The sequence below is a fragment of the Erithacus rubecula genome, assembly GCF_903797595.1.
Source record: "Erithacus rubecula genome assembly, chromosome: 4".
Lineage (NCBI taxonomy): Eukaryota > Metazoa > Chordata > Aves > Passeriformes > Muscicapidae > Erithacus > Erithacus rubecula.
The window spans coordinates 38,659,179-38,681,300 of NC_136686.1; the positions used below are offsets into that span (position 1 = coordinate 38,659,179).

The window sequence follows — 22,122 nt, forward strand, 5'->3', positions numbered from 1 at the left end:
TTATTTAGGTGGGAAAAGGCCTCTGAGGTTGTGAGTCCAGCCATAAAAGACTCAATGCAAATTTGTGAAATTTGTAATCATTTTAGAAGACAATCTATATATGTATGCATGTGTGTATAAGAGGTATGAGAGACTTGGATGAAAGAGGAAAATGCAAGGTCATCACTGCTGAAATAGCTTACATGGACCATTTTAGTGTTTTTAAGTGCATATAATTTATTTATGGAGGTTTCACAAAACAGTGGTGATTTTCAAAACTAACTGAAAACTCAGGGAATTTTCCACAACATGTAGTTTTAGGCATCTCTTCTAGGTTCTCTGAAACACCCTTCAGAGCTCTTCCTTTCAAAAAGTGAGAACTCAAGCTGTAAGTGTAAGTGTGAACACTTCTCTGAATTCCTATATAAAATAATTTACAACTATTGGGCAGCTTCTGGAACTTTTGGAAAGTCTCTTAGCAGAAGAGCTCAGTTTGGATGTTGTTCTTTTATCTGCCTAAAAGCTTCTGTATCAAGGTCATAGTATCCGAATAAAATTCTAAAAGTCTTATTTCTAATTTTCAAATAGATTCTCATTTTGCTGTTCAGAAGCCAGTGAAATCTGATCTGTGACAGATTTATTTACATCTTTATATCATCCTGCAAATGTCATTCAGTTGTGTTAAACAAGGTTTAGCTGTTAAACCTGGATTTTACATTTGTTCCATTTCTCCTTGTTGAGCTACAATACACAGAATCAGAGAATTGTTGGTGTGGGAAGAGACCTCTGGAGATCATCTAAGTTCTCCTGGAGCAGGTTACACAGGATTGTGTCCAGGCAGGTCTTGAATATCTCCAGAGAAGGAGGCTCCACAACCTCACTTCACAGCCTGTTCCAATGGTCTGTTTTCCTCTTATGATCCGATTTAATTAAATTTTTTAGAGAAATGCTTCTGCCTGAATTAAGGTGCAAATGAGACCATGCATTGAAGACATCAGCATGATTTGATTTAGCAGTAAATGTAAGGTAGAGAAAGAGAGAGAGAAAGAAATAGAAAAAGGTGTGAGGGGGGATGGTGGGAAACAAAAATAGTGACAGAGGGACAGATTAAGTAGAAAATGTCACCACTCCATTGTACCTGATGGTGTCTCATTGATCCTCTTCTGGTCTTCTTGGTGGTGAGCATCCCATAAATCAGAGTTCAATGGCTTAATACATGTTCAGACAAGGTGGGAACACCCAGGTGCCTCACCTGGGGGAGGCAGGTTTGACATTGTCTCCAGCAACTGACTCTGGATCTGTTGTGTCACTTGGATCATGTGTAGTCCCCTGGTGCAATGAGCCTGGGGGAGCTTTGGGAGTCTTTGATAGATGATGACACCCCTCAGCTGTCCCTCATGTGAATGTCCTGTGGATGTGGCCTTTCCAGGGTGGGTAGGTTTTACAGCTGAGCCAGTTTGTGTGAGGGAGGAAGAATGTTCACTCCCTCTGACCAGAGTTACTCCACACACCCAAAACTCTCCTCCTCTCCCTGACTGAGGAGAAGTGTGTGCAAACCTGGCCTCAGCAGATGGGTCTGTGAGCTGTGGCCTCCCACAGCCTGAAGCCAGGCAGAGATGAGTTTCAGATGAGGACAGCCAGCTGCTGGGTTTGGTTTCCTTGTGTATACATTCTTCTCTCCCAGCCTTTTGTACTTCTCCCTAGACCTGAGATAATTGAATATAGTGTCACCTTTATCTCATCTCAGGTTGCCTTAGGTGGCTTAACTCACATCCCAAAGTTCCAGTCGAGGCATATTCAGGGAGGGGTGGGCTTCAGTGGTCTTTGTACAGTTTTGCCATATTGGGCAAAAAATGCTTCATAACAATGTTTAGGCCATTAACTGTAACATTTCAGTCTTTCACACATTCTCACAGGAAAGTGATTTTTATCACATTCAGATTGAATTTCCTGTTTCAGTTTCTGTTTGTTGTCCCTTGTCCTGTCACTGGGTGCCACTGAATAGCATGGCCCCATCCTCTTGCACCAGCCCTTGAGATATTTGTGTGCATGCAGGGAAAGTCTGGAAGAGCTGTTAAATCTGCAAAGAAATAGTAGTGAAATTCTGACCCTCCTTTTGGGAGTGTGCAAGTATACCATTGAACTGTGGCCAGGGAAAACCCACTTCTCTACTTAGATGGAAGCAAAGCCATGGCATACATGGAAGGGGCTGGCTTGGGGGCTCAGATGACAGGAAAAGCAGGAAAATCATAAAAGAGCAGTCTGCCTTGTGCAGCTCTCTTTTAGCAGACTGAGCAAGAATTCTGTCTGTAATGATGAGGAGGCTGAGGTAGGAGCTGCCAAGTCTGTCTTGTTCTTTTTTCCCCATAGATTTGTATAACTCTTGTACTCAAATTGTTCACAAGTAAATGCAGTAGACTTAGGATTCTTTCTGCAAAAAAACTTCTTACTTCAATATCAAGTGCCCTTGAAGCCCTTGAATGACTGAAGCATAAACCTGAATGTATGGGTTATTTTAGATGAATGCAGAGCAGCAGAAAGGATATACACAATAAAAGTATTCTGTTAAGACCAACACAAATCTTGGGTGCATTGTGCCATTGTGTTTTTAGGTGCAAGTTATTAGAATTGCTTCAGCTGAGTTTATGCTTCAGAGATGTGTATGAGAGGAAGATGTCTGAATTATTGAGAAAGTCAGAATTGTTCTGGATCCAGGTTTTGAACCCAAGGCTCTGTATGTGTTTGATGACTGGGGAGCAAGGACTAACCACTTCAGCCTGTAGTTCAATCTCAGTGAATAGAACTGATCGCAGAAAAGACCAAAACCATTATTAGATTCCTTCAGTGAGCTGAAAGACTGAGGAAAACCAAAGTTTAGTTTTAAAAATCAGAAAGATAGCAGAAAGTATTGTACCTGTGAAAAATAAAATGAGGATATTTCTAAAGTAAAATACTTATTTGAAACTTAGTTCAATTTTGTTCTATTATGTAAATATGTTACTGGCAGAAAAAAAAAAAACCAAACCTACATTACTGATGCTAACTTGCATCTAAGATGCATTGGCATGTGTCAGATTAACTGTGGAAATTTTGTGAAATGGAACCCAGAAGGTGTGCTAAGTGCTACACACTGCAGAGTGGAAAGTAAATATGTATCCAGTGAGTGAATATTGAGAAAAGAAGCATCTGGAAGAAATGGGAATTTTTGATTCTTAATTGTCTCATTCACCCCAGAACATCTGCCAGAGATATTAGGAGCAAAAATGACTATATCTGAGAGAAGATAAAAGTTTAAATAAGGAAGGAGAAATAGTAATTTTGTGCCATTTTGTTGCACTACTGCACACTGTGCATATGAAAACTGTGTAAATCTTTTTTCCTGCTACTTGTGGTTAAAAATTGTCTTAGGAGAGTTAAAATCCTATGCCTATGTTTATGTTTTAAAAACTGAAAATCCAGAAAATCTCAATTATGAAAAGTAAATGGTCCATTTTTCTCATTCATTGTAACAAAACATTGTATGCTGGAAAGGTGTGTTGCAGAAGACAAAGGACATCCAGCAGAGGTTGTACTCTGGAAACATCAGAGACAAGAATTAACCTTTCATCCTCCTTAGGCCACTCCTGTTCACAGCATAGCTGAGATGATCATCCCTGGCAGTGTCTTCTGGAGAATTGCAGGAATGAAGTGCACTCAGGCCCTCTGCCTAATATTAGGAAAGAAGATGGGATTGGTTACAAGTAGCTAAAAGGTGGGGAACTAGGAGGAACCCCATTACACAGGGCTCAGTGATCTTATCTCATGACTTTCAAGACTTTTGAGTTTTTGTCCTGCAAATTACAAGATGCATTTTCTGCAAAGAAATTTAAGAGATTTTCCACCCTTCCTCTGTGACATCATCACTGTCATTAGGTTTTCTTGGGTTTACTCTGAAAAACAGCTTGCAAAGAGGAGTGTGACTGAATAAAAGATCATAGTCACCAGAGTGGGGGTAGGTTTATTCAACGTCATAAGTGTGCAATAAAGTAAATTGTTCAATATTCTTCTCCAACTGCTAGAGAAAAAGAAGGAATTTTAAAACTGATGTAATTTTAAATTTTCTTTCAAAAAACCTCAAAAAACCAAACTACAAGGAGCACTATATATTGTTGCCCATAAAAACTCTAGAACACCTGTTTCTTAGTTGTAGAAGTATCAAAAAATGTTCAGAATCAGTCAGCTATTTTTGGAAATAGCAAAGCACAAAAATACTTTAATTAGTTTGGACTAAGACCTCCACTGATAGGATATACACAATTTTTGTGTTAAAGGACTTTAGAACTTAAGTTTTTGGTACTTTTTTCTGAAAGTGAGAAAGTGAGTAAATTAAAATACTTTGAATGGCATATGGAAATAATACTTATTTTTGTGGTACATGTGGTTTGTTTAATCACAGGCAACATTTTAGCCTCATTATTTTTTCATCTTTCTGAAATAAATACTGCTTGTCTTTTTAGACAATAGGACACTATTAACAGTAAGTACTGGAAGTTTTTTTTTTAAATAATATTTTTGCTGAAGGAAATATATTTTTCAACTCTAGTTCTTGTTTCTATTTTCAAATACAAATTAGCCTAATGAACATTTTTAACCTAGATATGCAATAAATCCCGAAGAGCTCCCATTTAAAACTGTCATACTAAATAATGGTGTATGGGAAAAAAAAAGTAAAAGGTTCCACTAATCAGACTATTTTTGGCTGCCAGAAAAGCTCTCCTAAAAATCTATCTTTAGAACAGATTTGTAGGAGTGATTATAAACTAATTTGCTTTTCTGCTGGTTGCTAGGAATGCAGCAATCTACACTTAAGCACTATTATGAGCCAATGAAAAATGTAGGAAAATTCCAAATTATGCCTTATCCTAATAGAGTCATTGTAAGAGAGGGGTGTTAAACTATAAAATATTGCTCAATGTTATCATAACAATAATCATTAGGGGGTAACAATTTCAATAGTTTTTAATGAAGTTTTTAAGTTTCTTTGGCATTTATTTTTTACTTTATTGTATGGAAAAGTCTCCTAGGTTTATGCATAGCAATTATGAACAATTAAAGAGAAGATCAATGGGAAAATGAGATTTCTTTCTTGCAGACAACCTGGAGAGAAATGCAGTAGTGTTACTTTACAGCTAAAGAGTGGGATTTAAAAGCTCCAGATTTTGTGCATTTTTGTGTCTCTTTATTAATACAATGAAGAAATAAATTGGTGATGGATTTAAAATCCAGGATGTCTTTCTCTTTTTTTTTTTTTTTTTTTTCTTTGAAGGAGAAAGTTTGCTGTTTAAAGAGAACTTTGAAAATCAGTCTTGATATGCTACTATCACAACTAGTACAATTTTAAAAGCTCCTGAAATGAAAACCAGAGGAATGTGTTTCTTCCTTTGACTCAAGTGTTCTATTTCGACCTGCATGTGACTCCTCTGCTGGGTCCTGGCAAATGTCATAGGTCTTAAAATCCAGCTTTGCAAATGACAATAAATCTGTGGATATATTTTAGCTTGGTTTAGCTATACATATAGCTATACATAATAATCATTACAGAGGACTGATCTCACTTAGGCCTGTTTCAGTATGGTGACAATGTCAGATTCCAATGAGGGCAGTCTCACAGATGAAATGACTAACCAGAATAATTTCATAGTAATTTCAAAGTAATATCTTTCCTGATGTAGCTGTTTCCTTTAAGGAGGGATCTAATCTTGCACACCTCCATTTCTGGAGGTGCTTCTTTCTCTAGCTGCATTGAATATACAGGGATGTGGAGCTTAGATTAGGCACTGCAGGCATCCAGTGTATGGTGATGTCTTTGCTTTTGTAGAGAACAGTTAAAATCCCACTCTCATTATTGTAATAATGATAAAGTAAATGATACTGTAAGATTCAGAAAGTGAATAAAAATGTCAAGATGCATTGCTATGTTAAAACATTGGATTCTTCTGCCTGGAGACACTTGTATGTCCTTGATTGTATATGTGTTTATGTTGGTATGCATATATATAGTATTTGAGAAAAAAAATCAGGGACAAAATTGGAGCAAATCTTTCCAGTTTGCAGGTTTGGACTGTGCTGTGCACTGCTTATGGGGCTCTAAACCATGCATGAACTGCTAAAATTTGGTTTTGTTCTATGAGATGACAATATATTAATGTAATAGTAATACATGTGTTGCTAGACTCTAGAAACAACTGTATGAGAAAGGAAAGGTGGATGAACACGTGACTCCCTTGGAGAGATGAGGCAGAGGATCAGAAATAATCAGATTATGTCTGTGCTATGCAGCATGTTCATTAAAGTAAAAATCCAAGTGAAGAACAAAGCAAATATCAGAGTGGTTGTGTGGGAAATAAAAGGAGATTCACAGTACTCCTGTTTACTTTTTTATTGCAGGTCTAGTTCCTTAGAAATGATAGATGCCCAATCAACATAGAATTCCTAGACAAGGCAACACTTCCAGATAGAGTTATGTGTTAAAACAAGGCTGTCCCACTGAAGTTGGGAAATGCTGGCTCATTCTGCTGCGTCTTCAGTTTCTGATTTCCTCATCATTTTAATTTTACAATGATCTGCTAACTCTAGCTGCACCTGAAGGATATATGTTAGGATTATCCTGAAGATTTCCCTGACTTGTGAGCCCTGTAAAGATAAAACTCCTGCTAGATTTGTGTATATGATAAGGCAAGGTGTCTCATCAATGGAATTTTGTCAAATCCTCCGGTGTATCCCCTTGCTGTTCAGCTTTTAAGATGGGGAATTGAAGGGGAAGGCAATTTTTTTTTATTTCTTGGGTTTTGTAACAGTCTTCCACAGGCTAAAGATTACACTTGGGTCCCTTCACAGCATATCAGTGCTGTGGACCTGGACAGTTATTTAACAGTCACATATTTTTTCTGGTATGCATTTCAGAACTAAAGCAGTAAAAAATATTTTGTTGTGAAGCAATGAAGATATTTGTAAGGAATTGTGGCTAGCCAGTTATTTTCCCATTACAATTTCATCTAACCTTGGAAAGAGGCACAGTCCTATGGATATTTATAAATAGTCTGCTGTCATTTTTGTCACATTTTTAGACCCTGACAGGAAAATGCACTGCACTGTGATGTATGGTATGTGGCATTCAGCTTTGCACTTGGGACTTTGAAAGAGTCAAAATAGCCCACAGATAACAACTGCTACTGAATCTCTCAGTTACTTAACTAAAAACCACACATCAATGCAATGTGAGGTCTAAGATTTTGAAGTTCTAATGTTGACCTCTGTGAGGAAAATCCTACATTAAAGTAGCAAAAAGATCAAAGAATATGCAGTCATAAAAAATGTATGCAGCCAGTAGAGGATGCTATAATTTTATGTGCAGTAGGTATTTCATCTATTTGTCTCCCTTGCAAGTTCCTATTGGCAAGAGTTGCACTAAAATTCAAGCATTAAATGTTTTTTCGTTTAGATTTCATATCTCACAGAGAGCCAAACACCCTCCTTTCCCCCCCTTGCATTTTCACAATGGTGAGAAGGTGTGAACACTGTGGATGTCTCTTTTGGCATGACCAGTCTCTGGCACTGACATAACATCTCGGATAGTGCCTCATTCCTGGCACCTGCAGAAGCATTGCTCTGGCTCTGGTGGGAGAATGATGGGTCTGGGTGTTGGGTAACATGGCAGAGGAGGAGCTGTGGGAGCTGGAGCTGTTTGGAATCTTGCCTTGAGCAGTGGTCCCCCCGCCAGCCCTTTCAGCAGGAGCAGCACAGCACCACAGGCTGTATGTATAGCACCTCTCTGCTCCACAGCAGGAGGCAGAGTTGCTTGGCTGGTCTGTGAGACTCACATGCAATGCAGGAGGCTTGGCTCCTTTAGGGTAATAGAAAATTAATTTACTGATAATTTTCTTTTATTTTACTCCAGGTGTGCAGTCCCAGAAAACTCTGTCCAAGAGCTGTCCAGCAAGTTCTGATATGCTCTGTGCTTGTGTCCCAGCAGTGGTCTAGCTCCACAAGGTGCCTGGCTTATTTTGTGAATAGGCAGGAATAAAGAATCCTGAGCTGGCCTGGCGTGGCCTCTTACATCCCTGTATGCAATGTATCAGCTTCCATATAGATACAGGATTAAGATGGCAAACATGAAGCCAAATCTTCATTGTCTGAAAATGTCCTTGAATAATTATGATTTTTTTTGGTCCCTGTTGTTGTTTTGAATTTTTTTTTTTTTTTGAAGGTGTGAATTACTTCAGCTGCTTTTGTTACAATATAGTTGTTAAAAAAGAGTTCTGGGTTCTGTGATATTTTTGCAGCTTCTGACTTTGGGTAGCTATGAGGGTGGTCTGTGTGTTTCCTATCAATAGCCTCTGTTATTTCTTCCTTCAGAAACAAATGCCAGGGAGTCTGCTAGGAGCATCTTAAAATGTACCTTTCAGCAAGAAGACATATCTGAAAGTATTATCTACTGGGAATCCTTGGGCAAGAATATTATTCATTGCACTACTCTGAATGGCTCTCCTGGCAGTTTCTCCTCTTTTACTTGGCTTGTTGGAATGTGCTTTCTTTTCTTCTGTCTTGAAGAATAGCCAGCCTCTTCCCAGGCCATCCAGTTTCAATTCATAGACTCTGTCTAGATCCTTATTGATTCATCATACCCATGGCTCAGAGACTTGCTATTTATATGGAATCAACAATGAAGAGGGAAGGCTGTAGCAGGGGAGAGCACTCCAAAAGGCATTTCACAGTAGAAATGTAGACATGTGCCTTGTTAGCAGTTTTTTTCTAAAGGCCTGAGTTAAGTTTCCCTCCTGACTCTGCACTTCAAAGAGTTGCCTGGGGCTCTAAAGAAGCAAGCTGAAACTTAAAATTAAGATCTTTCTTTCAGATGGTGAACTGTGTACTGGGACATCCTATGGAGTTTCTGTTAACTCATATGGAGGAGTCTGTAGGATGATGGGGAAGTCGTAGAAGGAAGGGGTGTAAAAAAATGAAAAATGAAAAAAAAAACCCCAAAAAAACCAAAACAACCCAAACATAGTCATTTAGGTCAGCTAGAAAGAAAAGAAAACCAATAATGAGAGTCATCTAGGGGAACAGGAAATATATTCGTCATAATTCTGTAAACTACAGGCTTCTGACACTCTGGGACTGAGGAGAAAATGTGGGGTTTTTTGTATTTTGCCAAAGGCTGAAGGCTGCACTGAAACATGTGCTACTGCTTCTTGCTGAGTCGAGATATTTGGCAGAAGGCCCAAAGAGAGAGTATGAGAGAATAATAAGTCTTTGTGCCAAATGTTCTTTTGAGTGCCTGAAAGCTGGATTAGTCTTTTTTTCTCTGTGAAATCATATAATTAGTAATCTCAAGCATCGGCCTGGTAATTTGCAAAATGTCTGCACACTTTAATATATCATTTGCTTAACATGTTTGATAACAACCTCAGAGATACTGGGGCTTTTGACTTGTAGTATTTGTAAACTACACCTCACCCTGAGTATTTTTCTACTGGTTCTACACAAACTTTCTCAAGGATTGTGGCAGCTCACAGCTGCTAGAATACAAGTGTGGGAAACATCTCATCTACAGACAAGCAAAGTGGTTCCATTTTGGTCCCATGAGGAAACATGCAGCCTTTGCTGCTGTCATCATCCTCTCATCTGCTCCACTGCCTGGCAAATGGGGTGGCTGTGGTGGAGCAGCTCCTCTCTGGGCTCCTGCACTGGGAGGTGGGGTAGGACCAGGCAGGCAGGCTGCAGCCAGGGAGCCCAGCTTGAGGTGGGCACTGGGATAATGTGCAGAAGCTGCTTCTGCTCCTCTTCCAGTGAGTATGAATATAAAGAGCTGGAAACCCCCAAAATGATTGCTGCTTGTGATCTTGTCTCTGAGGTTACTCAGTTTCTAAATTACAAAGTCAGACCTAGGGAGGGCAGCACTCTAGGCTGAGTAGGGTCATATGGAGAAGAAGAAATTATCCTTCAGGCTATTTGAAAATCAGTTGTGTTTTGAGTTCCTGTTTCTTTGGGTAAAAGTTTGGTATGAAGTAATAATTTGTAGCTATTGCCATAAAAAGGCACTGACTTTTCTGAGAGAGGAGGTAAGCTTATTTGAGTAGGACTGGCTCACTGCTGCCAGAGAACTGAATGAATACAATTAGCTTCAGTAAGGCTGGGAGATGACTGCAGACTCTCCAGGTCCAAGAGATCCTGCATGAAGTGCTCCATCTGTAGTTTTTGTCTGTGAGAACAGCTGGGACTATGCCAGCTTGCTACTTTATTCCAGTCTTTTCCTCTAGTAGTGGAGATAAGTCAGCAGTCCATTTCAGTGCATCCATTTTGCACTGGGAATATCTGAGGCTAGATCTCACAGATTCATTAGTGAGCTCTTCTCGGGGGGATGCTTATATTGTAGTTTTTCCTTGATTTTTTTTCCAAAAGGGAAAATGTCTTCCCATACAGATGGCTGTAAATGACAGCTGGCAGACAAACTGATGGATGAGATTTTTCTTTGGCACTGTGCAGAAGATTATGCTTGGCAATGTGACTGTGGCAAACCATTCATTAGTTCAGGTTTTAAAGGCTACTGGAGATGCTGTGTGCATAGCATTGTCATGTGAACTCTGCTCATCATCCTTCACCCAAGTGGACTAATTGGGTTAATTGAGGGGTAGAGGAACTGGGCCAGCATCTGCAGAATAAACACTTATCAAGAATGACTCTTGTTATTTTAAAATGATCCTCTTAGGAGAGAAAACATCATGTTGAATCCAAGAAGCCTGGGAGAAGCTACAGTTAGCAATATTTTTGTGTTTGTTGCCTACAAGTGGCACTGCAAAATATTCAAAGCAATCAGTCATGGTTGTTTATTTTTTTTGAGAAACTTACCTGAGAACCTATCCCAAGATGCAAGAGACATCAGAGTAAAAGAGAAATGAAAAATAATTCTGTACTTTTAATCTAAATTGGTTCTGCACTCCACTGGTATAAGTAGAGCATACTCTATCTGGAATTTTTGGTGCCCAAAGTGAACAAGTGTAGCTGAGATACAAAACATGGGAATGTGAATGCAGTAAGTAGGACCTGTCAATAAGATGTGTTTGTAGGGTTTTCAGAAATAATTGTTTGGCAATGTATAATGTATACACTGATGAGACTTGCCTCTTCTCAATGCTGAGCAGGCCCAGCTCCTTCAGCTTTTCCTTGTAAGAGAGATGCTCCAGTCCCTTAACCAACTTTGTATGACCCACTCCAGGAACTGTTGCACTGGGGAGCCCAGAACTGGACACAGCCCTCCAGATGTGCCTCACTGGGGCAGAGTAGAGGGGCAGGATCACCTCCCTCCACCTGGCAATGCACCCCAGGATACCATTGGCCTTCTTGGCCACAAGGAAACACTGCTGGCTCCTGACAGCTGTATATATACAATGGATATAAGTATCTGAAGGGAGGATGTCAAATGGACAGAGCCCCACTGTGGTCCCTTCCAGCCTTACCCATTCTAAGATTCTGTGATAGTCTAGAATAGGATAGCACAAAATTAGCATTTTTGTCCTGCTGTTACTATAGTACAACCCCATGTGTCATCTGAAAATAAAGCAACATGAGTGCCTTTCCTAAGATGCACCACGACTGTGTCATGCCTCATTGTCGCCACTGAGGACACAGGAATTACTGCTGTGTCTGTAATTGATTTTTCAGTTCAGTGGCCAAACAAAGAAAAAAATCAACAAACAAAAAGAAGAACATCAAGTAAGTTTTTAAAAAATAAAAAAAAGCTTTGTTTTTTTATATTTTTCTTTGTTTAAAAAATATCATAGGATTTTCAAACCAATTAAAATATGTACAAAATTCAATTAAAAAAAAACCCTTGTGGATACAATTCTATTTTTCAAAAAATTTTCTTTAATAAACTTAATTCACCATAGTTTTCACATGTGCAGACTATATATCATCATTTGCTCAATCACTGTAAGAGCTGCTGCACATTCATTCACCAGAATAAATATCTTAGTTGCAAATCTAGATGTCACCTTTACTGAAAAATAAAAAATTACTCTTCATTGACATTCTGATCCAAAGAGCACCTATCAAACAAAAAACATTGAGTTCAAAGGGTTTTTAATTTGATCTTTAAAGGTAATGCTCTCTAAGGTTGCTGTTGATGTGTATCTACCAGTGCTGCTTTGGGAGTTAGGCATCTTTTCTTGATGTCTGTGCTGCCAGTTTTCCCTTCGGCCCATGGAGCTGAAATGGAGTTGTGCTTTGTTTTGTGTTCACAAAAGCAAACTGAAGGTTGTGTCCCCAAAATCTTGGCTGCTTTTTTTTTTCCCCAACTGCACTAATGACTGGTCAAATTAAAGATTTCATCCTTAACAAAAAGCTTCACATTGCTTGTGTGCTTACATCACAGAACTGCTGGCAGAGTAGAAATAAACTATGTTCAAGTTTTTCCCTAACAGGTGTTACATGGATATTATAGAAAATATTGAAAAATGTTAACATTAATTGAATGAAGAAATTGGATAGTGTATTTGTTTTCATATATCTTATTTTAACATTTAAAGAGAAAATTTAGATGGAAATCCTGACTTGATTATGGTTATATAAGATTTTGATTGGTTAGAAATGGCAGCTACTAACACTTATTAAGATATTAAAAAAATGCATTAATATTGCATGGGATTGTATGTATGAAGGGGATTTTGCAAGTTTGTGTCTTTTCTCTCTACAGTGAGACACTGAGGCTGATATGACATACTGAAATTGCTGAAGTATAGCAGAAAAATAACCTACATTTGTTTTCCTTGTCAATCAGTATGAACAAAGCAAATAAACCATGTGAACAAGAAAACCCTCTTTTATTCCCCTGGCGATTTAAAGGTAGAACAATGATCTAAAGCCCATTCTGGAAAAATGTATATTACAACCACTAATATTTTTTCTTTACCAATAACACCCAATCACACATTTGTTCGAATATTGTGGTATAGAACAGACATTAATCACTTAGGGAAATGGATGAAACAAGTTGACAATGTCTGGAAATACTTTCTACTTTTTCTTACAGATGATTATTTAAAAGAGTCATTCCATTATAATCATTAATGTGGATATGTTTTACATGAATAAAAATGCATATGTAACTACTTTGAAAGAGTGGTTTCTGTAGTATTCCATATGGGACATCTTCCTGATCATACCCAAGATGACAAAAAGTCTAAAGTGTATAAACTATTAGATGCAATGTGGAATTGAGACTCATGGCTAAGTGTAATTTCCAATCTCTATTTATTGTTGATGCTTCTTTTTTCAACTATAACCTAGTTATATATAACATATATATATATATAGTTATATATGCATATAACAAAGCTTTGCAGATTTTAAGTAGCCTCTGTGACCTCAGAAAAATTACCTGAAATAGAATAAGTTAAGATAAATTTATTTTGTAGGAGTACAGAGCTGCAGTTCTTGCAAGCTGGTGTAGGAGCTGGTTTCTGCAGGAGTTAATCAGGTGTCTGTGGCTGTCAGGTCCTTCCTCTTCCCTTTGTCTGAAAATGCTTCTCAGTGGTCTCTGCACCCAGCTGTAGGACCTAAACTGGTAGAGAACTAACCCTAAAAAAAAAGGGGAAATTTTTTTTTTGGTCCAAATCCCGGGCTTACCATCTTCACTATTAAATGACAGTGTTCAGGCAAGCAAGGGATGGAAGAATGCTGGACAAGAGACAAGGGATCTTCTTTTGCTTCTAGCAGCTCTTAGTCATGAGATGGATTTAACTGTGTCACCCAGATGTGCCAGTGTCTTTGCAGAGAGCATATGACAGAGTCTGTTTGATAGTTTGTCCCTGCTATTTGTGTGTGGCTTCTGCAATGATGGGGAACCTGAAGACAGAAGCAGGCTGTGAATTTATTTTGTTTAGCTCTTGGAAACACGATTTCTTCCTCTTTGTTAATGGCCAGTGTATGTGTTGTTGCATGATCTGTACAACTTTCAGGAAAGAAAATATTCAATTGACTGAACAGATGCGTGACAGAATTGAACATCAATGTTTAAGTGTTGAGGCTAGGAAAAGGTGATCATGAGGAACAATGGTATTCAGAAGATTTTCTTGATTTAATGCAAGATTTGCATTCCTACACTAAATACCTTATATTCATATTTGTGAGTTGAATTGCAAAATAATAATCTTGAATAATAACTTCCATTCTTCCCTGGAGCAATCTTCCCACAAAAGTAGAGGAGTAAGGGTCATAACTTAGTGCCAGATGCACTGTGCAAATGTGACTGAAATTTTATTCACCTGAAGGAAAGAAATATAAAGCTGCCATGAAGGAACAAGAAAAGTTTTATCCAAAATGAAGACTAGTAATTTTCTAGTTATATAGGTTAATTACTGAATGTGCCATTAAGGGGTAAGATATGGTTATGCCTGTTTTCCAAGCTCCACTCTCATGATACAATGCTACATCTTCTGCAACATAATTTATACCTATGTTATGTACAATCATCAGGAAAACTTTGCAATCTGTACATATAGAGATCTCTGAGTATTTTTCTTCAGGCCTTCTCCACATTGATGGCAAGAGGGACTACTTCCATTAGCAGCAAATGAAACACTGTTTGCAGTAGTTTTGAATAAATAATTTCTGTAGGATTGCAGAAATTACATTCAGTTCCTCAAATGATTTCTGCAAAGTTAGCAGCATACTTTGAAGGCTGTGCTAGGGGGAAAAGAAACAAAACCAAAATGTGAATCTCCCAAAGTATTATCCTCCTTTTGTGTAATGATCCAGTGGCTTAATGAGGTTAATTTGTTTTAGGTTGTGGTAGATCCTTTATCTACTGCATTGAGGCTTTAATTTCACATTAATGAGACAGATACTGTACTTACTGCAATGGAACTTAATTATTTGATAGCATAAGGACCTGAAATCCCTACATTTCCTCTCAAGGAATTTTCCTGGCATTTTATAGATGGCAAATAGAAACTAGAGGATGGTTAGCCTAGATTTCTCAATGTTTGAAATATCTTTGTGTATTTTTCCAGGATGCTTTTGTTTTATATCCAGAAAATTTCAAAGTATCTTTATTAAAGATTCCCCAAATACTATTCATAGTATATTTTTTGGTATTTATTTTTTATTCATAGTTATTTTTTGTTCCCTTCCATTTTTCGTATCTTTTCATCCTTTGAAATGCTTTTCTGTGGTGTTGTAGATGAATATGACCATTTCATTTCACTCTTTTTCTATAAAAGTCTTACAATGCCTGATTTTCTCATCCTAATTACTACAAAGGAGACTTTCAAGATTTCTGTTTCAGTGTAAAAATTTCCCTCCCAGAATTTTACAATAGCCGTTTTAACTGGCATCTATTTCTGATGGTTACTGGGCTATATTGTATATTTTCCCTTAGCAATTGGATTATGGCATTTCTGTAGACACAGTAAAGCTGCATAAAGTTACATGATAAGAGAATGAGGACACAAAATTTCAGAATCAGTGATATACAGAATACAAATTAAAACTAATATAGTGAAAAAGTAAGCGGTTTCAAGTTCTCATCCTACCAATAAATTTACTTTCTTTTGTAGATTCAGTGTACAGGGTTTTTTATCTATCTTTCATAAAATACAATTTAGTGAATTTGTGTTAGGAGGAGTGGGTATTAGGTATGTAATTGCCTATTGAAATTAAAGTTAATGTGAACCTGCAAAAGCAGAATGTGTTTATTCTACTATATTTTATATGTACCCAATATATCCTAGAATAATTCTTTTTCCTATTCACAAATAAAGAACTTTACAAGTGTTTTATTAAGAAAAAAGGGAATGTGTTTATTTAAATTGTTTTACTGAAATGTATACCAGTAGAACTGTTTGAAAAAGAATTAAAAGTAAATTTTTGGGGCAGCCTGTGCTAGTAGTCATCAGGGGTATTAAATAACAGAGATTGCAAAGTTCAGGCAGATAGTATGAATTGCTTTCCTTATCCTCTATTGAGTTAAAAATTACAGTTAGAAAGTGAAGAAAGTCAGTGTTTGTGCATAAAGAGATTTTTTTCCTCCTAGATTTTTGATTTAAATTTAGTGTTTCAGCTTATCAAAATATGATGGATCATGGGTTAATTGCTTGTGTTGTGTTATATCATTTCAACTGTAGCACAGCATGATGTGGTAGAGTATAATCAAACCTGACATAGTACAATGCATTGAGTGATGACAAAGACCACAGACTGTTCACTGGAATTTGTTAAACTGAAAAATACATAATTCCCCAATGAAATGTTTAGCAGTTCATGTTTTGTTGATGAAGACCCAGAGTCTAATTGCTGTCTGTGGCTTTTGCCTCTAGGAAATTTATGGGGTCCATAGCCTACATCAAGCTGTGCTCCTTCCTCAGACCTTTTAGGAGCTGACCCTGTGAAATAACAACAGAGTGAATCCAGACATCAGTGTTGGGCTCCTGTTCTTAGGGCTTTCTCCTTGTAGAAGTTCTTGTTTATTGTTTGACATTCAGGATATTAAAGGTAGCTGAAGCATTCAGTGCACATGCTTTACATGAAGGACACAAAAAGTTAAATAGCAGCAGAGCTGAGGGACACATATTGCTTCACATAATTAGTATTCCTGCCCATACAAGGTTGTAGGTCAATATTACTAAAGTTTGGATGTTTTTCTCTCTTTCTTCTGATGGTAATGAACTACCACCAGGAATATCTAGTCTTGTATAAGCAACCACTGAAAGTTCAGTTGAAACGTTTTCCAAATTCCAGATCCTTTGGTAGCTGGCTGCTGAAGTAGAAAGGAAATTTTGGTAGCTCTCCTCTTACCAAATTCGTTCTCTCATTGGACTCCAGCAGTATGGTTCTGGTAACCAGTTAGGGCAGCATGGATGGGAGTGAGGGTGCAGATACAGAATTATGAAGATTGTCTTGTTGCCTCCTTTGTTTGAAAGATTTGGTTTCCCATGTTCCCAAACCCACTTTGCAGTGCCAGGCAGAAAAATGTAAAGTTTGATTCCTTAGTAGATTTTATTTCTGGATTTTGTCGGAGGGTTTTCCCTGTATCCTGCCAATTGTTCTCTGTCCACCTGTAGGAAGGTTTTGGAATACCATGTCAAAGTCACTTCTGGGCATAAAGTCTGGAGACATGGATTGTGAAAACATATCAGTGTATGGGTATTTTAGCATTGATATACTTTAAATTCAAAATTTCTCCCATAGGAGAAAAAAAAAAAAGAAATATTGTTAGAGGTACACAGCTGTTTGTGGGAGTCCAGAAATGAATGTGGTTTATAGGTTAGTTTTATGTTTCTACTTCCCTCTTCACTGGAACAGGCCATATACATCCTTGTCCAACTGTTCTTTAGCCAGTGTTTTCTGCCTAAGGTAGTTATACTACATTTGGAAAAGAGATCAACTCTCCATTCAAGTGTTAATACCATTGCAATTCTCATTTCATGTGTGGCAGATTGCCTTACAGAGCCAAGTTTAATGCATTTCTAATTAAAAAAAAAATCCAAACGAAACAATATGATGTTACTTCTCAAAGTTATCAAACTGTTCATCTTCTTATTTTCACAGCTCACCATGTTAAAACTGGGACCTGTGAAGTGGTGGCGCTTCACAGATGCTGCAATAAGAATAAGATAGAAGAAAGATCACAGACAGTGAAGTGTTCCTGCTTCCCTGGGCAGGTAGCAGGTACCACCCGGGCAGCTCCTTCTTGTGTCGATGGTGCGACTCCTTCTCTTGCTTCCTTTCTTTGTGTTCCTAGCAGTTTTTGCTGGCTTAAGGTCATTAATGAGACTACATTAGTAATTAACTCCATTACAGTTAATTATTTAAAATAGGAGTAAGAGAGCTTCTGTATTTTGAAGGGAGTGTCAAAGATGAATGTGAGGAAGATGGAAAAATTAATTATTTGCTATTGCTCTGTGGAAATGCTAATCAAAATTAGTTGATGCCAGTGAAAGAGGCTTCTTGAGAGGCTAAATTTGATCTAACTAAAAGAGGACTCTTGGAGTTGCATGATGTTCACTTAATTAAAAGTATTTATGCAAAACCTACATAAGCATATAATTTTCTTGTGCTACAGTTTTACATTTAATTTATATATTTATCTCACTGGAAAGAAACAGGCAAACAGAACACAGTTCTGTCTGATTTTTTAATCTTTTTAGGCTTATATTATTATTCCTATTCACAGTGTAATATTAGTGTCTTAACAATCGTGGTGTAGGCTTATATGTTTTATTTGGGAAAATAATAGCTGATTTTTCACATCTCTTTCTCTGAAAGAGTGGCAGGATTCACCCTTTACATGATCTCTTTAGTGCTGATATGTTTCTGGCTGTCAGAGAAGTGGTAAATATGTCATCATGGGGAATAAATTTAATCAAGCTATGCTAGGCTATATTATAGACCAATCAAAAGAAGAGATTCTACTTAATATTTTGAAATCTGGCTGAGCAAGATAAAAATGAGGTTGGAAGGAAATGCTGTGAAGAGATTGTCTTCGAAGCACATAGCCCCTTTTGCAAATTGGAAACCTAATTTCTTGTGAAGGTTCTGAGGTGGCTGAAAATCACAAACTAGCTGTCAGTCAACATATTTCTCATATTTTCTGGAAAATAAAATAAATGTAATGTTATGGCATCCTAGAATGGCCATTTCAACAAAATACAAATACATTTGTTTTTTTCTCTTGTAGCTTCAATAGTAGAGCAGAAATGGTGGTGCCACATGCAACCATGTCTTGAAGGGGAGGAATGTAAAGTTCTTCCAGATCGTAAGGGATGGAGCTGTTCCTCTGGGAATAAAGTGAAAACAACTAGGGTAGGTATGATACCAACCTGACATGTTACCAACAAGTAAAAAAAAAAAACAAGTGCACAGGAAATTGGATGCACAAAGAAGACCTAAGCTGAGAAGACTAAAGAAGCATGGGAAGAGAGTTGTACTGGGATTGGACGTCCTGGTCCCTCACACTTCTGTCAGCACACTTTTCAATTGTTTGAACATAGTAAAATGTGTGCCAGACCTTCTCAGGTAAGCACTGGGAATATAGAGCTGATCCCTTCAACTAACAGTAATGATGAAATGCATTATAATCTAATATTGTGTTTCTCTCTGACATCGGCTGCACAAAGTCTGTACACTTTGCTAAGCTCTTCATTCATAGGATAGCAAACAAACATTTTTATCAGTTCCATGGATTTGCCATGTTTCTACACAGAAGCCATTGAGTATGGTAAGCATTTGATGTGTCATTACAGTATGATCTGGTTCTTTCCATCTTGTATAACTGTGATTTACTAAAAAAAAATTGATGGAGTTTCAGGGAGTTCCTTTTCTCCATTTGACACTTTTCATATTATTGGTTCAAATTTTTATTAACAGAAATATATTTAAAAGTCATTATATACAATGTCTGACAACAAAGTAAACATGCTATCATCTTTGCATTTTAGTGGCTAAGAGAAACAGAAGAAAAACAAATGCTTCAGATAAGCATTAAACACACAAACATCCTAAAACTATGGCATTGTATCTTGTCAGGGTCAACACAACTCTTCATTGACATACAAAAGATGAAAATGTACTCTGAACACACATATGCATGTGTTTAGGTATAAACACATTCTCCCCTGCACCCCAGCACCTGTACTCATGAGTGATTTTTCTTTTACCTATTTAATAGTTTGTAGTGTCAAGCTGCAATATGCCAGATTGGTATTTATACAGGTGTTTGAGTACCTATGTAATTTTATTGAGATATTCTTTACATTGCCACTAAATTTCTAGTACACATTGGTTGTGGTGAAATGTAGCATGCACTGACTGAATTAGATTCCTTCTGTTCCACAGAGAGCTCTATTTCTGTATTTATACATCTCCCAAATATTTTGACATTATTTAAAGGAAGGTTTCTTCCTACATATTTGTTTTAGAATTTCCTTCCTGAATCCACTATCAGATGTATTTCTTCTGAAGACAACCTTGCTGGAATGCTTCCCACACTTAACTTTGTACATGCCAATGCAAATCTGATTATATGCATGCAAAATGTATGTGTGTATATAATATAATCAAAAGCAACCAAATAGATATTTAATAATAATTAGAAATAGAAATAGAAATAGAAATAGAATTGTATGTGTTTTGAAATTTTTCCTGGTTATTTCTACATGACACTATTAGTGTAACAGAATATTTGTCATTTTATATGTATTGAGAGGGTTTAACAAGTGGTAAGTAAAAATGCAGACCTGGATTATACTTCTGCAGGAAAAAAAGAGGTCACAAAAGGAGTAAAATCAATTATGATTGCTTTGATGAGATTTCTTCTTAAAAGTTGTCAAAGTGTAGGTTTCTCTGCATTGGTTGAGGTTATGAATTTTTTTCCACTCTTAGGGATCTAAAGAAGCCTAAGGCTCCTGTCCTCAGGAACTTATGCCTTTGTTGTTTAGACTTTTAGGTCTGTCTCTTTGCAGCAGCTGGAATTTTCTTGATCTCCATGGTGGAGGCAATCGTCAGGACTCATTTCATAACTCTTCAGTAATGGCACTTTGGAAAATCCAGTCCTTTTCTAAATTTGCTGTCATAAACACTGATTCTGTACAATGGCTATTATAACCTGCTTACAGACCTAGCATCACTGAAAGGAACATACTAGTGACCTTAAATCCCCAATATTTATTCTGCCTTCTGGTTTTTCCAGATATTGTGTTTTCCTCCTTTTCCCTTCATTTCCTACAGAGCTGCAAGGCTATTCTGAGAGAATAGCAAATTTAAATTGAAATTTCTGACTGCAGGTTGAACTAAGTCATTGAAATGAGGTCAGTGACAGGTGAATGAAGGTCTCTGTCTTCCAGATAGAGCCACCTGTGATTTTAAGAGACATAATTCTGATGGCCAGTAAAATATATATTGCTATTGGAAATACAAGCGGTTCTTTGTGTTAACAGAGTAGGTTATTATCAAAGGGCAAGTACTTTTCCCTAGTATGTTGTCACTGCCATATTATTGTAGCTCCTCTTTCTACCCCCCAAGGGGTAGAAATAGAAGGAAAAATTCTAAATTGCTATTTTTTTTCAAAACTCCCATCTCCCCCATTTTTGAGAAAAATAAAAATGGCAGTACAGAAAGCCAGTATTAAGAAGTCATGAACAATAAGTTTCTGATTGTTATCTGAAATAACCCTTATGTGATTATTATGTATTATGTAAAATCATAAAGAAACAAAAAGAACTAAATATTTTGAGTGATTTATGTAGATAACAGAAAAACCTGCTCAAGACTTTCCTGAAAGGCTGAAAAAAAGTTTATCTTAACTTCCAAACATTTTCTGTAAGTATACATTATTCCTTTGGCAAAATCCTAACCCAGTCACTCACTGAATATCTTCTGCAGGATACCAAGTTAAAAAGTAGAACCTACATTTCCACATCTTGAGCTGTTAATACTTAACCTTTATATTAGAAATAAAAACAGTGGAGAAAGGAAGTATTTTGCTTGTCCACCTCTATTTGCATACCTCACTGTTGTAAAAAATTATGGTACTGACTTCTTAATACTTATGGTATAAGGAAAAAAGGCCACATGAAAAATGGCAGAAAATCAATTGATTTTTAAAAATGTGGTCTTCTTAAGATTTAGTATTTTGTTCAGTTATATAGGTCTAATGAGATCATATGTGAATAATGAATTGGAAGTACTCAGAATTCAAATGTTAAGAAATTTAATTTGGAGATTATTTACCTTTAGAATACAAAACTAGGTATTGTTTTCCTAATTTGTTTGCATAGTAGTTGGAAAAAGCTGATATTAAGAATTAATCATAGAAAAAAACTAAATATAGGGAAAAAATGTATATGAGTAAGAAGAGTACTGATTGTGCTGATTTAGAATTGACTATTTTGGGTCTGTGTAGCCTGCAGGAGAGGAAGGGGGGAAAAAGCCAATGACAACTTAGGTAAATCAGTAAGTTTTTTGACTTCATATAAAAAAATATGGGCTTGTGTTTCAAGGCATAATGCTGCAACAAAAGAGGATGCTCATGAATACATTAGGAGAATTATGAGATGATTATGAGCATTGCTGAGATTTTACCAAGCATGCTTGGGCATTCTCCTCCAG

At 37.0% G+C, this 22,122-nt stretch overlaps 1 protein-coding gene across 5 annotated transcripts in view; it reads left to right on the forward strand.

Annotated features, from left to right (window-relative positions):
* Positions 1-22,122, forward strand: part of TAFA2 (TAFA chemokine like family member 2) — a 177,731-nt gene that overhangs the window by 136,984 nt on the left and 18,625 nt on the right. For 4 of the 5 annotated variants that reach the window (XM_079304625.1, XM_079304627.1, XM_079304623.1 and 1 more), the window contains 2 exons: positions 17,566-17,718; positions 18,695-18,819. In XM_079304625.1, the coding sequence (XP_079160751.1) occupies positions 17,566-17,718; positions 18,695-18,819 (278 nt within the window). The remainder of the gene's footprint in view (positions 1-17,565; positions 17,719-18,694; positions 18,820-22,122) is intronic. The other variant, XM_079304626.1, reaches the window with a different exon arrangement.